Source organism: Notamacropus eugenii, chromosome 4 (assembly GCF_028372415.1).
Source record: "Notamacropus eugenii isolate mMacEug1 chromosome 4, mMacEug1.pri_v2, whole genome shotgun sequence".
NCBI classification, from domain to species: Eukaryota; Metazoa; Chordata; class Mammalia; order Diprotodontia; family Macropodidae; genus Notamacropus; species Notamacropus eugenii.
Window position 1 is genome coordinate 422137045 of NC_092875.1, and position 23773 is coordinate 422160817.

Consider the following 23773-nt stretch of genomic DNA (forward strand, 5'->3'; position numbering starts at 1 on the left):
GATTCAGTGACTCCCAAGGCCTGTTTCTGGTTTCCTGCAGTGTCATCTGGGTCTGTGTTAGTGCACCCTGCTCTGGACTGTGCTCCATTCTCATCTAGATGCAACAGACCTTTCCTACTGACTTTCTAAGTTACCTTTGGCTGGAAAATTTTTTCACCCCATCCTTTTAAGGGTTATGCCACTCCAGAAATTCTTTTATGGCATCGTTTAAAGGTGTTTGGAGAGGTCTGGGAGAGAGCTCAGGCTAGTTGCTGCCTTTTTCTCCACCATCTTTACTCTACCTCCCTTCCATGCTAGTTAAACACTGCCCTCCGATCTAGACTGTCTGCATCCGTTGGTTCTGTTGATATTCATATTTTGCCAAATCCCAACCACAGAATACTCCTAAGAGTTCCTTCTCCTCCTATTCACATGTCACTGAGGAAGTCATGGAACAAGGCTGATTGGATTCATTACAATATTATTGCAAATGGACCTTCACTGCAGTAAACTGGTCCTTTTATGCCTCCCTAAACTTCTCTTCTATTCTATCCTCCTTTTCCTTCACCTTCTAGCCTCCCTCTCCTAACCTCCCCCTCCATGACCCACTCTACTAAGTACTTCATCTCAAACTCCCTAGTTTGGGAGGCTTAACCCTTTCAGTTCCAGAATCCTTGCCCTGTGGCCTTTGCCTCTTGTGGCCTACTATTTCCATGCCAGTTCCAGCCATGTAAGGCTACACCTTAGCCATCTTCTTGCTATTCACCTTGCCAATAAACTTTCTAGATAAGAGACCATACCCTGGAAGACTTTCCTCTTTCAGCTCCAGAACTCTCACTCCTAGGCTCCAACAGTCCTGATTAGACAATGTCTCTCATGGGCCACTCTTACCTAGGCCATCTCTAACCATGATTCATTCTATACTTCAGATATTTTCTTAATATCCATCCTTCCAACAAATGCGTATCATTCTCCCTGCTTTTCCATCTCTGGACCCATAATCAAATCAATTACTGGAAAGGGTGTGTCACATCAACTGCCTCATCAGCTGACCATCTTCGTGACTTACCAGATGAAAACAACTCTTGTTGGACACCACTCCCCTATCTGTGTCTCCCCCATTAGAATATAATCATTTTAGGGCAGGCCCTTTCTCACTCTGTATGTGTGTCTTCAGCACTTGGCACAGTGCTTTGCATATAGTAAGTGCTTAATAAATGCTTTTTATTCATTAATTCATCCTGAACTCCCTCTTCTTCCTCTTCATCTTAAAACATTTTAACATAATTCTCCACTCTCCTCTTGTTCTCTAGTCTCCTGATAATAAGCTGGTCCTTCTCACAAAGTCTGCCCCCTCTAAATGTGCTCTTGGTCTCCTCCTCCATCTCCTCTTCTCCTGAAGATTATGTCCTCTCTTTCTGAGTTTCAGTCTCTGCCTATTTACTGATTCTTTCCTGGCTGCCCACAAAAATGCCCAAGTCTCCTCCGTTCCCAAAACAAAACAAACAACAAAAAAAAACCCTAAAGTACCTTCTATAGTTCTACCCATCTCATCACAATATCCTATGTTTCTCTTACCTTTTTTAGATGGACTCCTAGGAAAAAAATGTCTCCTCTACCTGTTGCCTTCACTTTCTCTCCTTTCACTCATTTCTCAGTCCTTTATAGTCTGGCTTTGACTATCACTCAACTGAAATTTATCTCTCCAAAGTTACCTGTGATCCCTTAATTGTCAAATCTAATGGCCTTTTCTCAAACCTTATCTTTCTTGACTTCTCTGTACTCTTTCACCCTACCGATCATCTTCTTCTCTCTGGGTTTTCCTGTAACTACTTTCTCCTGGTTCTCATCCTGTCTGCTGTCTGTTCTTTTTCAATCTCCTTTGCTGGCTATCATCACACCGTCAGCCCCTGGCTCTGTCTTGGGCCTCCTTCTCTTCACTCCTTACATTATTTCTTTGATAAATTCATCAACTTCCATAGATTTAGTTTTTATCTCCATGCAAATAACTCGAAGATCCATTTTTCTAGCTCCAGTCTCTCTTGCATGCGCTAGTTCTGCAAACTACATATCCCATAGACATCTCAACATATCCAAAACAAAATTCATTGCCTTGCCTCCTTTTTGCCAATTCACCCCACATTCACTCTTCTTTTTCTGTTTAGGGAATCTCCATTCTTCCAGTCTCCCAGGTTCACAACTTTCATGTTACCCTCAATTCCTTACTCTCTTTCACCCTACATTTTGTCATTTTTATTTCTAGAACATTTCTTGAATTTACCTCTTTCTCACTATCCACAACAAGCTCCTTAGTTCCAGTTCTTATAATTTCTTGCCTAAATTATTGAAATGGCCTCTCAGTCTCCCTGCCATATCTCTCTCCACTTCAGTTCATCCTCCATAAATCTACCAAAGTGATTCTCCTTAGGTGCAGATACTGACCAAGCCACTTCCCTACTGCATAAATTCCCTGTTGTCTCACAAAGCTTCCTCTTTCATATAGAATAAAATAGGAACTCCTCTATTTGGTTTCTAAAACCCTTCACAATTCAGTTCCAGCTTACCTTTCCACCTTGTGGTCACATATCATTCACTTTCTTGCTTCTACCATCTACCAATTTGGCTATTCTGATATTCCTTAGAGCAGACACTCTATTCTCTATTTCCATGTTCTTGATCTGTCTGTCTCCCAGGCATGGAATGTACTTCTACCTCATCTCTGTCTCACAGAATCCCTTACTCCCTTTAAGATTCAGAAGGAAGAGAACTGAGATTGAGAAAGCAAGAGGAGAGAAAGTGGAGGCAACAAGTACAGAAGACTTTTTTCTGCTAGAAGTCTGTCTAAAAAACACAGGATGCTAGCATGGTAAGATGAGTAGAAAGACAGAACTATAATAAAAACCTGCAGAGGAGAGAATATCCAGGAGGAGAAATTGATCAACAGTGACAACTGCTGCCAGAGTTGAGGAAAGTCAGGATTGAGAAAAGTCCATTAGATTTAACAATTAAGAGATCACCGATATTTATGGACAGTGCAGTGAGTGAAGCCAAAAGCTGGATGATAGGGTTTAAGAGAGACTGAGAGGACAGGAAGTGGAGTCTTCAGTTGTAGATAATTTTCTCAATGAGTTTAGAGATGATGAAATTATAAGATGATGAAGAAGATTTAGAGAGATATAGGACCATAGTTAGCAGTGCTGACCAAATCAAGTAAAGGTGTTTTAGGGATTGGGGGTACATGGGAGCATTTGCTGGCAGTAGGGAATGGGTATACATACATACATACATACATACATACATACATACATACATATATATATACATACATATATATATATATATACGTAGAGAGAGAGTGAGAGAGAAAGAAGGAGAAGGAGGAGAAGAAAAGGAAAGACGAGAAGGTGATAGTGGGGACAATTCAACAGAGAACTTGGGAGGGAATGGGATCAAGGACACATGTAGAGGACTTTGCCTTAGCAAGGAGAAAGGGTGTGTCTTTTTATCTGAAACCAGAGTAAAGGCAGGAGATAGAGGAAGATGTCTGAATAAAGTGACTTGAGGAGTAGGGTAGAATGGGTGGCTTTTTGGCAACTGGTCTCAATTTTTAAGGTGAAGTATGAAAGTGGGGGAGGAGATGCTGTGAGAGACTTGAGTAGGACAAAAAGATTCAGTGAAAAGTAGCATGACATAGAGGGGAAAAGGATGGCCTGGGAGTCAGGAACACTTAGGTTCATGCCTGTCTATGACATACTGGCTGTATGACCAGGAACAGGTCCCTTAACTTCTCAGTACCCCCTATAATTCTTTAAGACCACATTGTAAATAAGTTGCTGACCTGCATCAGTGGAAGGTTAAGAGAAAAAATGAAACAAAACATCGTTAGCTCCCATTAGCAGTAGGCATTTTCCAAAAAAAAATCATTTAGGGAGATTTTACTGTAAGAATTCTATCCCGTTTTATTTAAAGTTTGAGAACTGCTCTTCTAAAGCCTTCAATTTCCCTAGAGAAAGGGACTACAAAACCACATAGAAGTCATCTCATTAATGACCACAGGTCAGAGAGGTCTAATGGTCAGTGAGTCACAAAGTAAGTTAGTGTCTGAGGCTGGAATAAGACTACCTGGAATGAAACCATGGGGTCAGACTACTCCTCTGTTCCTGGAAAAATTCTCTGTTGTGTTTTTGTATTTTTCCAATACTATTCTCCCCCTTTATCAAGTGGTTTCTTGTTTGGGGCTGCTTAGATGTAGCCACAGATTTCATTATTTGCTGGCCAAATGATTCTTGAATGAATAAATGAGTGAGAGAATGAATAAGAGGCAGGACTGAGAAACTGGTGGGCAGAAAACCAACCGCACTACAAAATCACTGTTTTCTCTGGTGCATGAGAATATCACCAGAGGGATAACTTTCCTTGAAAGAAATACTTTATAATTTGGCCTCACACAGAGACTTAGGAGTTTTTCACAATGCCCATCTCAGCTTAAGAGGTTTAATCCCTTCAGGCAGGTTGATGACTACCGGGAAAAGATTCCAGCTGTTGCTCGGTTTTCCAGTGTGTTGGGTCCTGCTGAGTGCCATCCAAGGGCAATGCTTGCTCTCATAGGTATAGTGCTTGAAAGTTTACAGAACCTCAGTCCCAGTCTCATATTTGTCTAGCCTTTTATTTCCAAAGCTTTTCCATGTGATCTTACTTGATTTTCATAATTTATCATACCTATACACTTCTCTGTAGCCAGTGCAAAGGAGAATTACAAGCCCAAATCCATAAGAACCTTTGTAACTTCTAAACTTTCCCCTTCCCATCTGTTATTAAACCTCCCCTGTTCCTTATTTCCATTGGAGTGTTTAGGACTTCTTCCTGATTTCTGTTGTTTAGTCCTTTCAGTCATGTCTGACTGTTTTCTCAGCAGAGATACTGGAGTGGTTTGCCAGTTCCTTCTCCAGCTTATTTGACAGATGAGCAAACTGAGGCAAACAGGGTTAAGTGACTTGCCCAGGGTCACACAGCTAGTATGTGTCTGATGCAGATTTGTTTGAACTCATGAAGATGAATCTTCCTTAGTCCAGGCCTGGCACTCTATCCACTGCACCAGATACCTAGCTGCCCCTAGTGTTTTGGACTAACCCCTACTAAACATGTTGCTTTTGAAGGAGCAAAGAAATAGATGGGGAAGAAGGCAAGGAGCTGAATCCCTTTCCTGAGAGGAAGGAAGGGAGGGCAGTATTGATGCCAGAGATCATATTTCAGTGGATCTTTAGTCAAAAGACCTGGGTTCAAAACCTGACTTTGCTATTTACACGTGAATCCTCATTAGTATGAAAACTGAATTGTACTACCTGTAGAGAGGCAGCTGTTGCTGTCTGTCCTTTGTTCTCAGAGGACCGATGGCGACAGGAAGGAGACGTCATGACTTGCAAATGAATTAGATTTAAGAGAAGGAGGGCTATGCAAAGTCACCAGCCTCACTCTCTCCTCTGGAGCCATCTGGGTCCAGTGGCTAGATACAGATCAAGATGACCAGAGATGGCCCCCACAGAAGCAGCTAATTGGCTGAGCAGTGGATAGAGTACTGGACCCAGTCACAAAGACCTTAGCTCAAATCTAGCCTGAGACACTTCCTAGATCTGAGACCCTAGGCAAGTCACACAACCTCTGTCATAAGGTCTAGAGCTGGAAGAGCCTAGAGAGACCATTTAGTTGATTCCCTTTCTTTAACAAATGTGGAAACTGTACCCCAAAGATATTAAAATTTGGCTCTTCTGACTTCAAATATGGTGCCATGTGCCTTTTCCACTGCACTATATGCTTCCCCTCCTTTCCCACCTCCTGGAGTTTCTATTCTGCTCAGTGTTGCTCTGGTTCACAGAAGACCTTACCCTCCCACTCCCAGGTCCCCACCTCCCAACCTCACAAGTAGACCGGGCTCCAGGTGCCAAACAGGTAGAATGGGAAGGAGGGCAGAGAAGAAGGGATTGGTGATGGGGGAGTGAGCCTTTGGCTTGGGTCAGCTGGATATCTGCAGTGATGTGCCTTTCATACAGAGGATATAACCTGTACCACCAGCTGAGAGGAAAACACTTTATGATCAATTTTTGGAAACTTGAGAAAGAAATTATGATAAACCAGATGTGTCTGGGAGAGAGGGGAGTCGTCAGAAAGGTGTCAAGAGATTGGAGAAAGTGGGGGGAGGTGGGTGTTGTAGGGTCCTTAGTGTGAGAGCAAGTCAGGTCTTCTAAGGGGTGGGGGTGGGAGGAGGAGAAGAGTTGCTGAGGGGCTGGGGGAGGGCCTGGCCTGCTAAGGGGCTGTGGTGGGGCTGGCCTGTTAAGGGGCTGGGGGCCTGGCCTGTTGCACTATGGGGATCAAGTCTCCCCATAATTGTACTATCCCACTCCATGGCTGAAGGTGGATAGCTTTCAGCTGTCAGTTTGGGGTGAAAGTGGGCAGGTTCTCACCCGGAGCAGTAGCTACTGTTTCAGTTCCCGTTTTTGGGCACAATCATGCACTTAAGGCCTTTTGCAAGGTTAACCACAGGAAAACCACAAGAAAATGGCGTTCCAGCAAGGAGCTTGAAACCTAAACTCGGCTGTGCTGGGCTTGGTGTTTGCAGTCTGGGGACCAGGGGGGCAGAAGGGAATACGGCTGATGTGAGTGAATGCAGCAAAGCTGAATCTCACAAGAGCTTTACATCTCCAGCAATCAAAGTGCTCTCTCAGTAAGTGTGCTCCCCTTGGAATCTCTGACTCCGTCCAAGGCGCATCTCAGGGGCCATTCTCCCTCAGTGCTTTCTCTCCTCACCTTGAAAATTCCTTTGCTTTTACTTTATATATTCATATTATGCATTTACTTATCTGTGTACATGTCATTTCCCTCTCTTTCTCACCCCCAAGTAAAATGCAAACTGCTCCCAGGCAGGGACCGTCTTTTCTGTCTTTATATTCTTAGCACCTAACACAGGGCCTCAGCTCATAGTGCTGGAGCTAGAAGGGACTTCAGAGGTCATTTAGTCCAACCCCTTCATTTTACAGATGAAGAAACAGGCTCAGAAAAGTTAAGAGACTTGCCCAGGTCACACAGCTAGTAAATATGTGAGGTGGGACTGGAACCCAGGTCTTCCTGACTAAGTCTAGCACTTTTTGTACTGTTGCATACTGTCACACAGTAGGTGTTTTAAAAATGCTTGGGCAGCTGGGTGGCATAGTGAAAAAGAGTGCTGGACCTGGAGGAAGCCCTCAGTTCTTCATCTGTAAAAATGAGCTGGAGAAGAAAATGGCAAACCACTGCAGTATCTCTGCCAAGAAAAGCGCAGTCAGACATGACTACAAAAAAGGATTGAGCAGCAAGAAAAAAACGCTTTTGGAACTGAATTGAATCAGCACGAGTTACTAGTCGGGGCTAACGAAATGTTGTTGCATATTGGAGAAGTGACAGCTTATTATCTCTTTGCAGCCAAAATGCCTCTTAAAAATCACAGTACCCCACCCCCACTTCCAACAGAGAGGTCTTATATATGGTTATATAGCATGGTTGTTTAGTCATTGTCCCTTTTGTGACCCCAATTTGAGGTTTTGGGGCAAAGATACTGGAGTGGTTTGCCATTTTCTTCTTCAGTTCACTTTAGAGATGAGGCAAATAGGATTAAGGGACTTGACCAGGGTCACATAGCTAGGAAGTCTGAGGCAGAACAAAAAGTGGTAGACTTGGAGTCAGGAAGTTCAAATCCTGAGTCCTGAGTTCAAATCCCATCTCAGACACTTACTAGTTGTATCACCATGAGCAAGTCTGAGGCCAGATATGAACTCAGGAAGATGAGTCTTCCTGACTCCAGACCCAGCTCCTCCATCCACCGTACCACTTAACCATCCATATGGCAATATACAGAATATATAAAATTTCATAACAATTAGTAGTAGCAGAGGCACAGACAAAACTTTCTGAGGCTGGAAAGAATGAATCCCTACTTAGACCTCAAACCTCTCCTGCTCTTTCCAGGAAGCAAAGCTTCTGTAGTAGCACGTCTTTGTCATGTTCCTCTTCCATTCTCTTTCAATTTGACTTAATTCAGAAACATTCGGGGCAGATCTGGACTAGGTTGCAAACAAATGGAAGATCCAATTTTTGCCCTCAAGAAATTTACAATTTGGCAGGAGCCGAGATGTCCAGGCAGAGACCTGATGATCACATGTGTGTATGTGTGTGTGTGTGTGTGTGTGTGTGTGTGTGTGTGTATGTGTGTGTGATCACCTTTCTCTATTCCCCCTCCAGATTGAATCATCTATGTCCATTTGATAAATTCAACAGTAACCAAGGTAACAAAAACAAATGGCCACTCATATTTGTGTAACACTTTTAAGCTTTATAAAGCACTTTCTCCACAACCCTGTGAGGGTGGGTAATCATGAATCATTATTTCCTTTCTACAAATGAAGAGGGACCCACTGGAGTAGGAGAGGATAGAATGCTGAGCATGGAGTTAGGAATGTCTGAGTTCAACATTGGCATATGACACTTACTACTAGCTATGTCCCCCTGCCCAAGTCCCTTAATCCTGTTTGTCTCAGTTTCCTCATCTGTAAAATGAGTTGGGTTGTGTGTGTTCATCCTTCATTTCCAGAGAAGACCATGCCATCAGAGAAATAATGACATGACTTGCACTTGACTTTGTTTTGAGGGAGGGAGGGTTGTGTAGGTCACCAGCCTCACTTCTCCTCCAGAGCCATCTGAATCCAGTGAGCAGATATTCATCAGAATGACTGGAGACGACCCAGGATGAGGCAATTGGGGTTAAGTGACTTGCCCAAAGTCACGCAGGTAGTAAGTGATAGGGAAATGGCAAACCATTCCAGTATCTTTTCCAAGAAACCCCAAACAAGATTACCAAGAGTTGGACACGACTGAAACAACTGAGAAACAATGACAAAATGTATTTATATCACATTTATCATAGCGTTTAAGTGATTCGTCCAGAATCACACAGTAAGTATCTGAGGCCAAATTTGAACTCAGGTCTCCCTCCAGGCCTAGAGCTCTATCTATTGAAATGTAAGGAAATTCAGAGTCTTTGAGAATCATGGGTGGGTAATTATGTCAGCATGGTGGTGTGTTAGGGAAGTTTCTTGGAGAAGGTGACTATTGCCTTGGGTCTTAAAGAAACTAGAAAGGTGACTGGTGGAAAGGAAGGGGGTGTGTCCCTTTAGGCAGGGGAAAATAGCTCCAGTGAGGTCAGGAAGGGGTGACTTTAGAGTGAGCTTTGCTTGACTGGAGCAGAGGGACTGCAGTGTTGGGAGTAAGTAAAAGTCTGAAAGATAGAAAAGATGGGAAGCCATGCGGTAGAACAGAAAGAACATGTTGTAAAGATAAAGAGGCAAGCTTCAAATTTCAGCTCTGTCACTTGCTACATGCTACCTCAGTTTCTCTTTCTGTAAAAGGAAGGGTTGAAATAAATGACTTCTAAGGTTCCTTCTCATAGATGATCCTCAATGGGAGGTTAGAGAGTCAGAGGAGTTTCTCAAGCACATCAGTGTTATTGCTCTAAACAAGGCACACAGCCCTCCTGAGTGTAGCAAACCAGGTTAAAAATGTAATTGGGAAATATTTAATAAAATTAAAAAAACACAATAAAATAGATTTCACATTACATTTTAAAACTAAGTCAATATGCATCCTACAGAGGGATCCTCCTCATTTCTATTTGAGTTCAACACCATTGCCCTAAAACATGGCATGACATGGGGATAGCCACGCTTTTGTGGTCTGAAAAACCACAGACATCTTCCTTCTACTTACATCTCCTGAAGGGAAGTAGAAAGGAGGAATTAGTTTATGTAAAACAGCAACATGCTAGGAGAGGTCAGAAAGTGAAGGAAAGAAAATGAAAAGATATACATGCAAACCACAGAGGGTGAGCTGGAAGGGACCATAGAGGTCACACAGTATGACCCCATTTTACAGATGGATAAATAGAGACCCAGAGAAATGAATTGACAGTTTTTGAGGTCACATAGGCAGCAAATGTTAGAGCCAGGAGTACTTGAACTGAGAATCTCTCACTGCAGATCAAATGTTCTTTCTTTGGTTCAATAACCGATCAATACTAAGGTGAAACAACCACCACTTTCTTCAGGTTTACAGAATTTCATATCTTGAGATCCTTCCTCCCACATTGTATATTCCTTGGCAATAATAACACCAATTCCAGTTCTAATGGTTCATTATTTACCTGAACACAAGGGCTCCATCCTGAAGACCCAGGGAAACAAAGTCGCTGTTGGGTCTCATGGGACTGTTTCCCCTCCACATCAGCAGCCCATCTTTGGCTGTTGTCTTAAACCTCATGAAGGCATTAGAACGGGATCCTGACACCCTGAAAAGGGGAGGAGATGGGAGGAGAGAAGAGAAGTGAAAAAAAAGTCTGATTGAATGCATTAGTCCATTAACATCTGTTCTCCATGAACACCATCTTGCCTTCCAACCTTGAGCAAGAGGTCTGTGAGTCTCCATTTTGAACACTACGACTTGCCAGGAGTTTTTACCTAACCCCTCCTTTAAAAACAGAATTTCTGGAATTGTGCCACTGCTGTGGAAATCAGCTTGTTGGCTTAAACCAGTCTGTTGCCATCACAGCAAAGCTCTGCTGTATAACGTGCCCCCTTATACACAGAGGCATTTATACTCCAGGCTAAGGCTCCCTGCTCCATGGAAGTATTAAAGAGTGTTTTAGTAGCTTCTCTCTGCTAACCATCTTTGGGAAGGACAAGCCTCAGGTATTGTTTTTTTCTTTTTTTTTCTGTTTTAGGTACCAAAGGACACAGTAGCAGAAACTCTGAGGTACAAGGCCTTGGTGGGCCACCTCAGATTGGGATAGTATAGCTACCACCATACTCCAAGTAGGTGAAGGGTAAGACCTTCATGAAGGGCAATGGGAGGGGAGAGAGAACCATGAAAAGAGATCTGGATCCCTAGAATTTGGAAGTGTTGGCATAGAGAGTGGAATAAACCAGAACAGAAGAGCTGGGCTCAGGCAAGGAGGGCTCTGAGTTCTGGGACTGAGGTTGGGAGAAGCCTCTGACCCCAGGAAGACAATGAACTCCCTCTTGCCTTAGCGGAGCTAGGGACTGGTCAGTCTTCCATCAACCTCAGCTACTTCAATTCAATAAATGTTTCTTAAATGGAATTGAAATACTTGTTATGTGCCCAGCTCTAGGAATACAAAGAAAAAAAGCAGTATAGAACCATCCCTCAAAGAGTTCACAATTTACCATGGCCTTGTTCAGCCTCTCCACAAACCATGTTTATGTCAGTCCCTCCTTCTGTTGCTTTTTTTCTCCATTCATGTCTGACTCTTCATGATTCCATTTGGTGTTTTCTTGGCAAAGATATTGGAGCAGTTTGCCATTTTCCTTCCCCAGTTCATTTTTACAGATGAAGAAACTGAGGCAAACAGGGTTAAGGGACTTGCCCAGGATTACATGGCTAGGAAGTGTTTGAAGCCAGATTTGAACTCAGGAAAGTGAGTCTTCCTGATGAGGCCCAGCATTTTACTCATCACCAGGCTGACCCTAATTCCCTCTAAACTGCCCTATTTGTTCACATTGATGGAAGGCACATTAGCTCAGATCCTGATTACCTGTGGTTAATAAGACTGTGGTTAATTATGCAAAAAAGAAAAAAGTCCCTGTTGCTTACCAAGTAAAGTTCTGACTCTTTTATCTGGCATTTAAGACCTTTCACCATCTGGTACCCGCCTTATCTATTACACTCCTCCACATCCTATTCCCCTTGCCAAACTGTTCTCCTCTCTCTCCCCTGAACATGACATGTGCTCTCCAGCTTCTGTGCTACTGCTGCTCTGTGTCCACAAGATGCTTTGCTCTTGAAGCCTATGCTGTGCTCCAAGAAGTCTCATCTTATCCCCATCACCACTGACAAGGATTTTACTTTGTACCTTGAAGAACATTTTGTTTTGCAGCCCTAGAAAGAGCTTAAGTAAAATCGTGTGGTATAAGTGTGTGTGTGTGTGTGTGTGTTTGTGTGTGTGTGTGTGTGTGAGATCCTCCTCCTAGAGTGTTAGTTTCATGAGGGTAGGAGTGACAACTTACAATCTTTGAATCTGCCCCCATGCCTATGCACACAGTAAATGTCTGTCGTTATTGTTCAGTCATTTCAGATGTGCCTGACTCTTGGTGATCCCATTTGGGGTTCTCTTGGCAAAGATATTGAAATGGTTTGTCATTTCCTTCTCTGGCTTATTTTACAGATGAGGAAACTGAGGCAAACAGGGTTAAGTGACTTGCCCAGGGTCAGAAAGCTAGCAAGTATCTGAGGCCAGAATTGAACTCATGAAGATTAGTCTACCTGATTCAACTTCTTAATGAATGAGTTTATTTAGATAAATAGGATGGTGTGTAGAAAGTAATTGAGTCTGGAGAGGGGAGAACAAGATAGGACAATGATCTTATGTAGCCCAGTTTGGCTGAAATGTGGAATATATAAAGGGTATACTATGAAATAAGATAGGAAAGGAAGGTTAGACTCAGATTGGGGAAGGCTGAGTTTTTATTCAGTATACAGCAATGATAATGCATTAATCTAATGCTTTAAGGTTTACTGAGCAGGTTCCTCAAAACAACCCAAGGGTAGTGTAATGATTTCCTAATCTTTATAATAAGGAAACTGTGGCACTGATCAGTTAAATGCAGCTTACTGATTTCCATAAATGTAGTAGTGTCTGGGGTGGGATTTGAACCCAGGTTTCCTGACTGAGCAATGAGGAGTTACTGAAGTTCTTTGAGTACTGGAATGATCAGAGATGTATGTTTTGTCATTGGTGTGAAGGATGAATTTAAAAGGGGACAGACTGAGGGATGCTGATGAGTTAGAAGGCTTTAAGAATATTCAAGATGAGATGAAATAAGAGCCTGAGTTAGGGAAGTGGCAATAGGAATGGAAAGGAGGGGACAGAGAGACGTTTCAGAGATTAAAAAAAACTGGATGGGACTTGTGAACTCTTTAGATTTCCCTTATCTTACAGGGTATAAGCATCTTCACAGAAGACAAAGTCAGATGATTCAATGTGCAAGTATATTGATTAGTGAGCACACCAAGGAGATCTCTCAGTTGATCAGGGAAGGCAGAATAATTAGAATCACAGGTTTTAGTCTATAAGGACCTCTAGTTCAACTCCCTCATTTTACAGATTAGGAAACTGAGATCTGGGAGGTAGAATGAATGGTTCAAGGTCAGGGAACCACAAATGGGTCCTTCACTATCCTATAATCACAAGCCAGGTCAGATTTCTAAAGGAGTGGCATCTAGACTTGATCCCTAAAAGGGTATCTGTGGGGTCAAACAAGCTACGGGTAAGATGTGGCACCAGCCTTTGCGATATTTCTGGAGCGGCAGGCTAAGTCAGAGCCCCAGTATCTCCTATCTATGGCACAATTTGTGAAATTGCACTAAATTCTACCATCAAAATGTGATACCTTCAGTTTACTCTTAGTCTGTTAAAATGCAAATAACCCTGGGAGTGGTAACATTTTATGCATTAGAAGAGATATTGAAATTGAACTCAGAAGAATTATCCTGCCTTTGTCATGTAGTAATTGTGTGAACTTGGGCAAGTTATTTTGACATTTTTGACCCCTGTTTCCTCATGTGTAAAATGAAGGGGTGAGACTAGAGAGGCCCTTTCAGTTATAACAATCCATGATTCTGTTACTTATATGTCAACAGAGAGTGGAGATCTGGGCACAGGACATGGCAGAGGCAGAGTGTCCTGGGAGACTGAAAGTGAGGGGGGCCCATCAAGGTGGGAGAAGTGGGGGAAAGGGCACAGGAAAGCAAAGCTGAGGCTATGGGTGGTGCCTTGGTAGTCATTTTGCCCAGGTAAACAGAGCATGTATGGGAGGGGGACATATAAGTTGTGTCAAATCTATAGGAATTACTCCAGCCATAGTTCTAGTGGGAAGTAGTGTATGATGGGACTTGAGGTCCGCCTGGGATGAATCCTTAAGCACTAGGTAAAGATGGCCACGGGATTCTCTGCCAAGTTAAAGCCTCACTGCCTAGCGCCTGAGGTCATACAATACCTGAGCTACTGCTGCTCACTGGTCCTGATCATCAGACAGGTATGAACTTGGGCCATCGAGCTCAAGCATGCCTGCTTCCATGTCCATTCCCTTTGTGGTCAATAGTGTGTATTTGGGAAAACACTTGCCCTGGGTTAGGCTGCAACCTGCAGCCAGGGAGTGGCTTCACTTCATTCTTTCCCTAAACTTACTGTAGCCCAGATCCTAAATATTACCACAGTAGGAGACTATATTCCCACTTTCTCCAGCCTCACAGACCAGAGATTTCTTTTGTCTGTTTGTTTTAAGGTTGAGGTTTCTCCCTCTTCCAGAAGGCTTAATCAGATTATTTTAGAATCCTAATAGTGCAAGTATGAAAGGGGTAAAAGCCCCCGAAATTCCTGCTCAGAAATCCCTTAGAAGCTTTATCACTTCCCCAATGGGAGAATTCAAATTCAGTCACAATTTAATAAGTACCTACTATGTGCCAGGCACCATGCACAAAGAAACAGTCTCTGCACTCAAGGAGTTTATAGTCTACTGATGGGAAATAAAAGTAGAGATGAGTAGATGTGAAATCAATACAAAATAATTGGGAGTATCATTAACAACTGGGGAAATTAAGGCAGGCCCCAGTGTCATTCTACAGGTGGCTAATGATTCCCAAGGGCAGAGATAAGGAGAGGGAGCATGCTAGGCTTAGTGGACAGTGGGGAGAGGGAATGAAGTCCCCTAGAAACCCAATACCTTTTGAGGATATCTGGATTGTCGTAGGTGAGGTAACTCCTGCCAATAAACTGTGGGATCTCGATGGCTTCTGTGATAGCTGGGAAAAAACAGAATTGAGGTAAGAAGGATATGTAATTCTAAGAAATGGTGCCAGGTCATTGTGCATGTACTGTGCACTCAGCCATCCTTAAGAGAGGAAAATTTTAAAAAAATCAACTGGGGACAGTCTGACATTAAGCAACTCAACAGCTCCTCCCTCTTGGCAGCACATTTATTTTGTCTTGCCCAGCTTCCACCTATCCTGACTGCCTGGTATTAGTGTGCCCTCACTGGTTCTTTCTCCTTATTGGTCAATCAGTTTTAGCTAAATGGTGCTATGCTAACCACCACCTATCTGGGCTGACATGCATGTATCACTGACCACTCTTTGGACTGAGCATGTCTCTCTGGCAACTGCTCACCCTTTGAGTAATCTGTCAAAACCAGGCCTGTTCAGAATCATTCTTTAAGGTCAAGGAGCAGGTCTCAGGCCATATGTTGAGTATCTGGGGGGACATCTGGCTCTTCTCCCAGGCAGGAAGACAAAATAATCCCCATTGGCCTATTAGGACTTTTTCTTTGACAATAATCTACCCCAGAATCCATCCAAGGATATCCTTAAATGAATGGTCATGTGATTATTGAAATGATCGTAGAGCCAGTACAGGTTCTCCAAAAGATTAGCAGGGGGAAAAATGTATTATTGTCCTTTGTGGAAGTCTGACTTTAGAAAGAAACCGGCTGACCTGCAGCATCCACCCAGGCAGTGATGGAAGATTCTGGGCTATGCTACCAGTGACTCAGAAAAGGAGTTGGGAGGAAAGACAAAGAAAAGGAAAAGAAATCAGGAGCTAAGAAAAAGGAGTATGAAAAAGCCAACAAAGGAGAGGTTGGTAAAAGAGAGTAGAAACAATGTAAATGAAGGGGAAGAGAGGAGAGGTCAAGGTAGAGAAGAAGCAGAGAACGGAAAAAAGAGGCAGAGAAATAAGGAGAGAGAATGCCATCGAGAAGAAAGAAAGGCAAGGGAAGGAGAAGAGGGGAGGCAGAATAGAAAAAGGTAGGCAGAAAAATGGATAGAGGCTGAACAGAGAAAAATATAAAAACAGGAGAAGGAAGTAGGATGGAAAGGGAAAAGGAAAGAAATGGGGGGAAATGAGAGAAGGACAGAGGGGGAGGGGAGAGAGAGAAAGAGAGTCAGATAGACAGAGGCAGAGACAGAGAAAGACACAGAGAAAGAGAGGGAAAGAGAGAGAGAGAGTGAGAGAGAGACAGACAGACAGACAGAGACAGAGACAGAGAGAGAGAAAGAAGGAGAGAGGGAGAGAGAGAGGCAGACAGACAAAGACAGAGGCAGAGACAGTCAGAGACAGAGAAAGACCCCCCACAGAGAGAGAAGAGAGAGAGAGAGAGAGAGAGAGAGAGAGAGAGAGAGAGAGAGAGAGAGAGAGAGAGAGAGAGAGAGAGAGAAGACTGGTCCAAGGAGGAAAGAAAAAATAAAGTACTCAGAATCCCAAGCATCTTGTTTCAGATAACTGATGATGAAAGAAAATCAGGGCAAGGATATTCCAGCTCTGACCCAATCTTCCAAAGTGAACTGAGCTAAACATAAACCAAGGGGCCCCTGCCCAGTTCTGGCTTGCCCCCAGGGTGAATTTTACAGCCATGCCAAATCCCTGCTGTTGTTGGCCAGGGATGCTAAGTCCAGGGCCAAGAGACCTTCTCCTGGACTTCTTTAAATGGTCTGAACGTACTTGTCACACACCAGCCCTGCACAGAGAGGCTTAAAAATGCAGGCTTGAGGATTAGAGCTCCGAGTTCAGCTGTCTGTTGATCCCCAAGGCAAGGCAGGCTGTTCCTTGGGTTCTTCTCAGAGGCAAGCCTGCATTCTCTGAGGGAGAGGCCTTTTCAGGAAGGAAGATTCTATGTCTATAGCCCTTCTGTAAGTGGGAAGGGCAGCTCCATTGGGGATGGTATAGATAGGCAGGTATAAGGGCTAATATGAATGGCTCCTGGACGGCCAACCCCAAGTTTGGCCACCCAAGACTTCAGTGGGAGTGTGCTGGTGTTTGCTGGGGGGAAGGGAGGAGGGCTGGGGAAGGGTTTTCCTAAATAACCCCCTCCTAGCAGGACCTCTTGTACTTACTGTTGAGGCAGTAATTCCCACACTCTGCAGGGGCCAGCATAAAACAAAATAAGGAGAGTCAGAACCTCACAGTCTTTGTGAAATCACGTGACAGTAGTCAGTCTCATATCCCTCTGAGTTCCCAGGCAAGAGTCCTAATATTACTGCCATGTGGGTCTGAGGTGATGAACTCACTGTCTATGGCTCCAACCTTCTCAAGTGTGACCAGAACCAGATTAAAATATAATTGGCAAATGCATAACAAAATAAATGAAAATATAATACCATACAAATAATGGTAATTTGTGGTTTTCTAAGTCAACATGTGGCCCACAGGGATCCGTTGCTATTTGAGTTGGACACCACTGATGGAGGCAATGCTGAACATCGGCTCCAACAGAAATTGTTATAAACTTCCTTTGCTCAGCCGATCCTGGACCTGGCTACCACCCAAGCAATTTCTGCAAGACTGGAGAGTTGGTTAGAGAAACCAGCTCACAAATCCCAGTATTGGAGATGTTCATCGGACATGATTTACTTGCAATTAAGTTCAATTCAACAAACATTTCTTAAGCATTTACCCCATGCACAACCCTGTGTTTCAAGGACCAAATAAAAAAAACAAAATTCTATTGTGCCTGACCTCCAACTAGCTCACATTCTACTAGCAGACCCCAGGTCCGGGGTTACAGTTTCACTCTGACCGAACCCCTCCAGCCTTTAAGCATCGTGCCTTGCATGAAGTAGAGACTTAATAAATATTTGTTGAACTGAATAGTAAAAGATATTTTGTGGCGCAGCTCTTGCTAGGCTTGTAAAGGATTAATTAGCTTGTAGCTCAGATCTGTATGGAGAAAGTGCAAAAAAACCAAAGAAAAGCAAATAATAAAATAAAGGAAGTAATTCATGACAGCTGCCTCCTTTTTTTCTCTGACTTCTTAGTCAAAATTATCTGAGTAGCAAATGAATTTTCAACAGACCGTACGTTGGGTTGGATTGTAGCGAACAAAGGACAGGGGGACTCTTTCTGACATAAAAGGTAGGAATCAATTAATGAAAACTATCGACAAATATTTATTAAATACTTTACCATATGCCTGGCTCCATACTAGAGACTAGGGACCTAGTACAAAGTATATGGCTAAGGAATATGCTTTGTATGCAGCAGATGAGATGAATCATGGATTAAGCATGGAATTTTAGAGTTAGACGAGACCTTAGAATTTTCTCCTGCAGAGTTTACTATAATTAAAATTTTTGTAAATCGAGTCATTTTTAAATTCACTAGGCACACTGGCTACTTCATAGCATTAATAGTGAGAAAGGATCTTGCAGACCTTGAACCTTCCGGTCAATGAAGACATTCCCTTTATGACATCCTTTGACAGATGGTCAATCCTGCCCCTATCCTGCCCCCATACACTGTCAGTGACAGAGAATTCACAAGTTCATGAGGCAACAACACATTCTAATTTTGGACAACTCTAAATATTAGGAATATTTCTTTAATGAGACAAAAACTACTTCCCAGTAACTTCCACCCATTAATCCTGGTTCTATACTCTGAAACTACAAAGAATCAGTTTAATTCTTCCTCCACATCTGTCAATTCTCATATTTAAAAATAGTGGTCATACTCTACTCTCCTCTATCCTAGTATTCACTCTTTAGCTTAAACATCCCTCAAGTCCTTCATGTGTGTGAAAAGGTACAGCAGTGAATTTTTTAAAAATAATACAATATATGTGTAATGAATATACTAATAGATCAGATTTGGCATTCTCAGGTTGAAGACTGGCTCAGTAAAAATCCTGGTAACAGAGTAAAATAACCACCTTCAGGGGTGGGGAACCTTCAGCCTCAAGGCCACATATGGCCCTCTAGGTCCTCAAGTACAGTCCTTTGATTGAATCCAAACTTCACAGAAAAAATTCCCTTAACAAAAAGATTTGTTCTGTAAAATTTAGACACTGTCAAAAGGCTTCACCCAAACACTTAGAAGACCACATGTAGCCTAGGGGCTGCAGGTTCCCCACCCCTCATCTGTATAAGTTTTTATCTTGGAATCTACCTGCATTGGAGCTATTTCTTCCTTGTGGTTTAGTTGTTTTTCAGTCATGTCTAACTCTTGGTAATCCCATTTGGGAAAGATACTGGAGTAGTTTGCCATTTCCTTCTCCAGCTCATTTGACAGATGAGGAAACTGATGCAAACAGGACTAAATGGCTTGCCCAGGGTCACTCAGCTAGTAAGTGTCTGAGGTCACTCAGCTAGTAAGTGAACTGAAGTCTTCCTGACTCCAGACCTGGCACCCTATGCACTTGCTCCACTTAGCTGTACTATTTTTCTTACACTAAAAAAAACCAAAACAACCCAAGATATGTATGTTGCACCTGGAAATGTGATGTGAAACTACTCAATACAACTGGAAACTCATTATCCATGTCAGGAATATCAAGGTTCTGCTGGATCAGTCCTGATTTTAAGGAGCAGTCAGTGGAGTAAGTCCCCCACCTAGCGATCATCCGGAGTACTGCTTGCTTCTAAACTGCATAGAAGTATGCCTGAGGTGTATAGGAGAACCCAAAGGGATGGGATGATTCTAGTTGCTTTCTCAAGTGACCTAGTGCTCAAAGAATGGCCCACCCTTCCAAGTGGCTTAAAGACTCCTGGAGGGATATGAAAAACCTAGGTGTTAGGGAGGGATTTGCTGGAGTATCCAGGACTGGCTGGAGCATTTGTAGTTAGTTGCAAAGGATTTGAGGACATCCCTACAGAGAGGAAGCCCTTTTTCTGTGCACTCATTGGCCTGCTTGCCTACAATTTCTATCTCCTTCTCTATTTTTAGATTCACTTTTTTGGTCTTAGAAAGCCACTTGTTAGAATACAAGTGTTTTGCCTAGTAAGGGTGACATATTAACCTAGTAGCTTCTCACACTTGGGACTTGAAATGGGTAAATTTATATATGGGAAGGGATAGGGCAAATTCTGAAAATTAGGAAATGTGGGGTGGTGGGGTAAGGCTCAGGTAGAAGACAAGGCAAAGAAAAAATGTAGTAGTTTTACTCGGGTTGGTCCTGATCTTTAATGAAGTACTGGGAGCCTGAAGTTCTATGTCTGACTCATCTTCCTACATGAACTCCCTCCCAGAGGTAGTGCTGTGGGAACCTCTTTTTACACTACTGGCCGGAAGCTTCAGAGAGAAAGTCAGGTGGTAAGGAACGCTTGCTATCTATTCCTATGATCCTGCTTCAGTTCTGGTTCTCTGGCTCCCAGATCCCCCATAACTGATCTTTGGGAGTCAACACTGGAAAATCCCATAACTCCTCCTAGTGGTTTTGGTAAGGGGAACCAACCATAGTATGTCTCCTTCAGTGGGCTCCTGTACAGAGAAGTTGGGGGTTTTCCTGATCATCCATCTGAGGTTTCCTCTAGCCAGCAGGAGGTCAGGATATGAGGTCCAGTCAATCATCCTTAGGGACACACTCTCTTGCCAGATGCCAGATGCTGTATGGGGCAGATGCCAGAAACTCCTCCCAGGAGGAATCTAACTTTTTGTTTAAGAAGGCATCTCTCTCAGTTGTCTTCTTAATGTGGTTTGCACGTTCCACTGGGCTAAGAACTGCTGTAATTTGTTGCTAATCTTTTATTGGGAATTCAACAGTGAAGAAACATGGGGTTTTCTGAATTCCAACTTGGTCATTAGATTGGAATGGGGGGAAATCTCACTCAAAATTAAAACATTCACACATAAGAAGGACCCTGCTGAGCGAGACCAGAGGTTGTTTTCAAGATTCTGTCTATGAAAATAACCTCAGAGATATATTGTGGGAAAGCCTTGTCCTCCTAAATTTCAGCCTCAAAGATCTGGACTGTCCTAATAAATCCTCAGTTTCCCTAATAATGGAATGTATGCATGCATGTATATACGTATACATATATAAAATGTATGTGTCTATATGCCTAGCACAAGTACATACATTTAAGGTTTGTAAGGTGCTTTGCATGCATAGTCTCAGTGGATTCTTACACTGAGATAGGTACTAGAGTATTTATTGATTATTATTATTGATATTTTATAGATGAGGAAACAAGGCTTAGGGAAATTAAATGACTTGCCCATGGTCACACAACTAGTAAATGTCAAACCCAGGATTTACGCCCAAGTCTCTCTTGACTTCAAGTCCACCACTCATAAATTTATCTGAAGCAGTAGAATGTAAACTGCTTGAGGGCAGGAACTGCTTGTATTTATATCCTTAGCACTTGGTGCAGTGCTGGACTTGTAGTAAGCACTTAGTAAACAGTTTTTGCTTTGCTTATTATTCTTCTTCCATATTGGGTAACGGAAATGTTCGGTGACTGTAAGGAAGGGAAGAAGAAAAAAAAGGAAGGAGGGAAACAGGGAAGGAAGGAAGAGAGAAAGAAAGAGGAGGAAGAGGAGAAGGAGAATGAAGAGAAAGAGGAGTGGGAAAAGGAAGGAAGAACTAGAAAGAAGGTAAAAAGGAAGGAAAGAAGATCTTTAAGGGAACAGGATTATTGGTTGGCATTGAAGGAACAATGATAATAGATAATGGAGAGAAGGAAGAACTACTAAAATTTTTTTTTGCTCCTATTATCTCCACTGAGAATAAAATGTTTTAGATTAGTCAATATTTAAATAAATAGATCTACAATTTCACCCCATGTGGGCATGCCTTCCATCCATACAGACCACAGTTCTGGTATATGCGTCAACAGTTCTTAATAACCATTCAGCTATTTTGGAAGGAAATTTATATTGTTTGTGACTTTTTCTATTATTTTAGTGTCTTCACCTCCCCTAAACATCTTGTCAAATAATCTCTATTGTGACACTTTCAAGATTGGAACACTTTCAGCATAGATTTCCTCAAGTTGCATTTAGTATTGTCCAGTTTTTCTTGCCAATTTCATTTTCTCAAGTACCATTTGTACTGTCTCACATTGCTCTTGGCTATTGAGATGTTAGGGCCCCAAATGCGGTGCTCCTTTTGCATGGATGATGGAAACTGATTTTGATAAATGTTGAAAAATTGTTTTCATATACCATCTCTTGGTTATACTCCTGTCAGATTAATCTATGAATGCTCTGGGGAATGATGTGGTTTGGTAGCATCTCATGATAAGTTTTCTGCAAACTTTTTTTTTCATCTATACAGCTTCTCAGTGTTTTATGAGATTCTCAATTGTCTACCATCCTCTTCCATTGTTTTGAAAGTGAGTTTTTATTCTAAAGTGTCTCTCAGCTTGCTATGGAGATAAAAGATGCTGTCTAAAGTAGTTTCTGGGGTCTTTTGTTCTCCCTGTTGTGATGACTGTTATACATTAGTTAAGCTGATAGAAATAGTGATAATCATGGACAAGGGTTTTTTTTTTCTTTTTTCCACTTTTTTGCACCAAATGCTTATGTGAATAGGTTAGGTTAAAGTTTTTGCAATTGAACGTCTTCTTTTTTCATCATTATTGTCTCTTCTAATTTGGTGTTGGTTTTTTTTTACCTTTGCATAGATTCAGTAGATTCTAGAATGGGTCCCATATCAATAATTAGATTTTTCCTATTTGTTAAGATATAGTCAATTAATTTTTTGTGCATGTTGTTTGGTATTCAACATGTACAGAGTCTTCTAACTCTCTTTGGTAAAGTTTTTATGATCTATAGGTGTGAGACTTCAGAGTAGTCTACAAGTCTTTGGCCTCTATTGTTTCTTATATCTGACCTATATTTTCCAATGTATTTTTCATTATTTACCCCTGAACCTAGCTTTGCATGGAAGTTAGTGATAAAATGAACACTGACTTGGTCTGGAGGATCTTCTTAAGTTCTTCACTGAATTTCTCAGTTTCTTCAAAGGCATTCTTTTTATATATAGATATCATGAGCACTGCAAGATGAGATGATCAACTGTCCTGTTAAATATTATTTTCTATAGCCTTTGGATACACAATGAATCCAACTCCTTTTTTAGTCTTTCCAAGGCAACTCTATGACCCATTCTACCACTTAGTTACAACTTTCTTTTGTTTATCGTGAAGGTGTCAATATTGACACAGGGGAGTCCCTCCAGTAATATGTCCATCTGTCAGTTATTGAACAAAGAGCTCACATAGAATTTTTCACTCAGCATACATTTTTGTGATTTTTAACAAGTGTTACAGTTTTCCCTAGGTCATCATCTGCAATTGTGCAAGTGAAAGGGGGCTATGTAGGAATGAGAGCTACTTAAATTTTTTTTCTTCATTGCATCAATTGCCATGGCTAAAGAGATCATCACCTTGAAGGCCACCTAATGGTCATAAGTCTTTTCTATTGTCAGTTAGTAAATGGGAATATTTAGCCTGAAGAAGAAAAGGAGATGATAGGTGTCTTTAAGGATTTGCAAAGGTTATGATGTAGAAGAGAGATTATCATTGTTTGCTTTTGTCCCAAAATGCAGAAGTCAGAGCAATAATTGGACCTTATAAACAGGTAGATTTGGTTCTACATAGGAAAGATCTCCTAAACAGAGCTGTCCAGAGAGGAATGGGCTGCTTTGGCACACTTTTTGGACTAGATCATCTCTGAAGTGTTTTTTCTGGAATTTTGTGATTTTTTAATGAAACTTAGCTTTTTTCTCAATCAATTAAAAAGTATTTTATTTAATGCCAACTTTAGGCGCATGATAATAACTTCATAAATGTTATCATAGCCATAAATTTTACTGTTGCAATATTTTTTCCTATGTAGATCCGATCTCCAGATACTGATTTAAAAGTAAAAATTCTAATGGTTCACCTGGAGGGTAGGTAGTACAAAGACTGGAAGAAAGCTGTCAAC

General features: G+C 42.0%; 1 protein-coding gene and 1 long non-coding RNA gene across 2 annotated transcripts in view; one reads left to right on the forward strand and one right to left on the reverse strand.

Annotated features, from left to right (window-relative positions):
- EGFLAM (EGF like, fibronectin type III and laminin G domains) overlaps positions 1 to 23773 on the reverse strand; it is a 256629-nt gene that overhangs the window by 10468 nt on the left and 222388 nt on the right. The window contains exons 19-20 of the mRNA XM_072605784.1: positions 14796 to 14874; positions 10202 to 10345 (exon numbers count right to left, since the gene is read on the reverse strand). Coding sequence (XP_072461885.1) covers positions 10202 to 10345; positions 14796 to 14874 — 223 coding nt within the window. The remainder of the gene's footprint in view (positions 1 to 10201; positions 10346 to 14795; positions 14875 to 23773) is intronic.
- The window catches only part of LOC140501811 (uncharacterized), a 44187-nt gene continuing 31077 nt past the window's right edge, over positions 10664 to 23773 (forward strand). Inside the window, exon 1 of the long non-coding RNA XR_011966363.1 lies at positions 10664 to 10745. This is a non-coding gene — a long non-coding RNA (uncharacterized lncRNA). The remainder of the gene's footprint in view (positions 10746 to 23773) is intronic.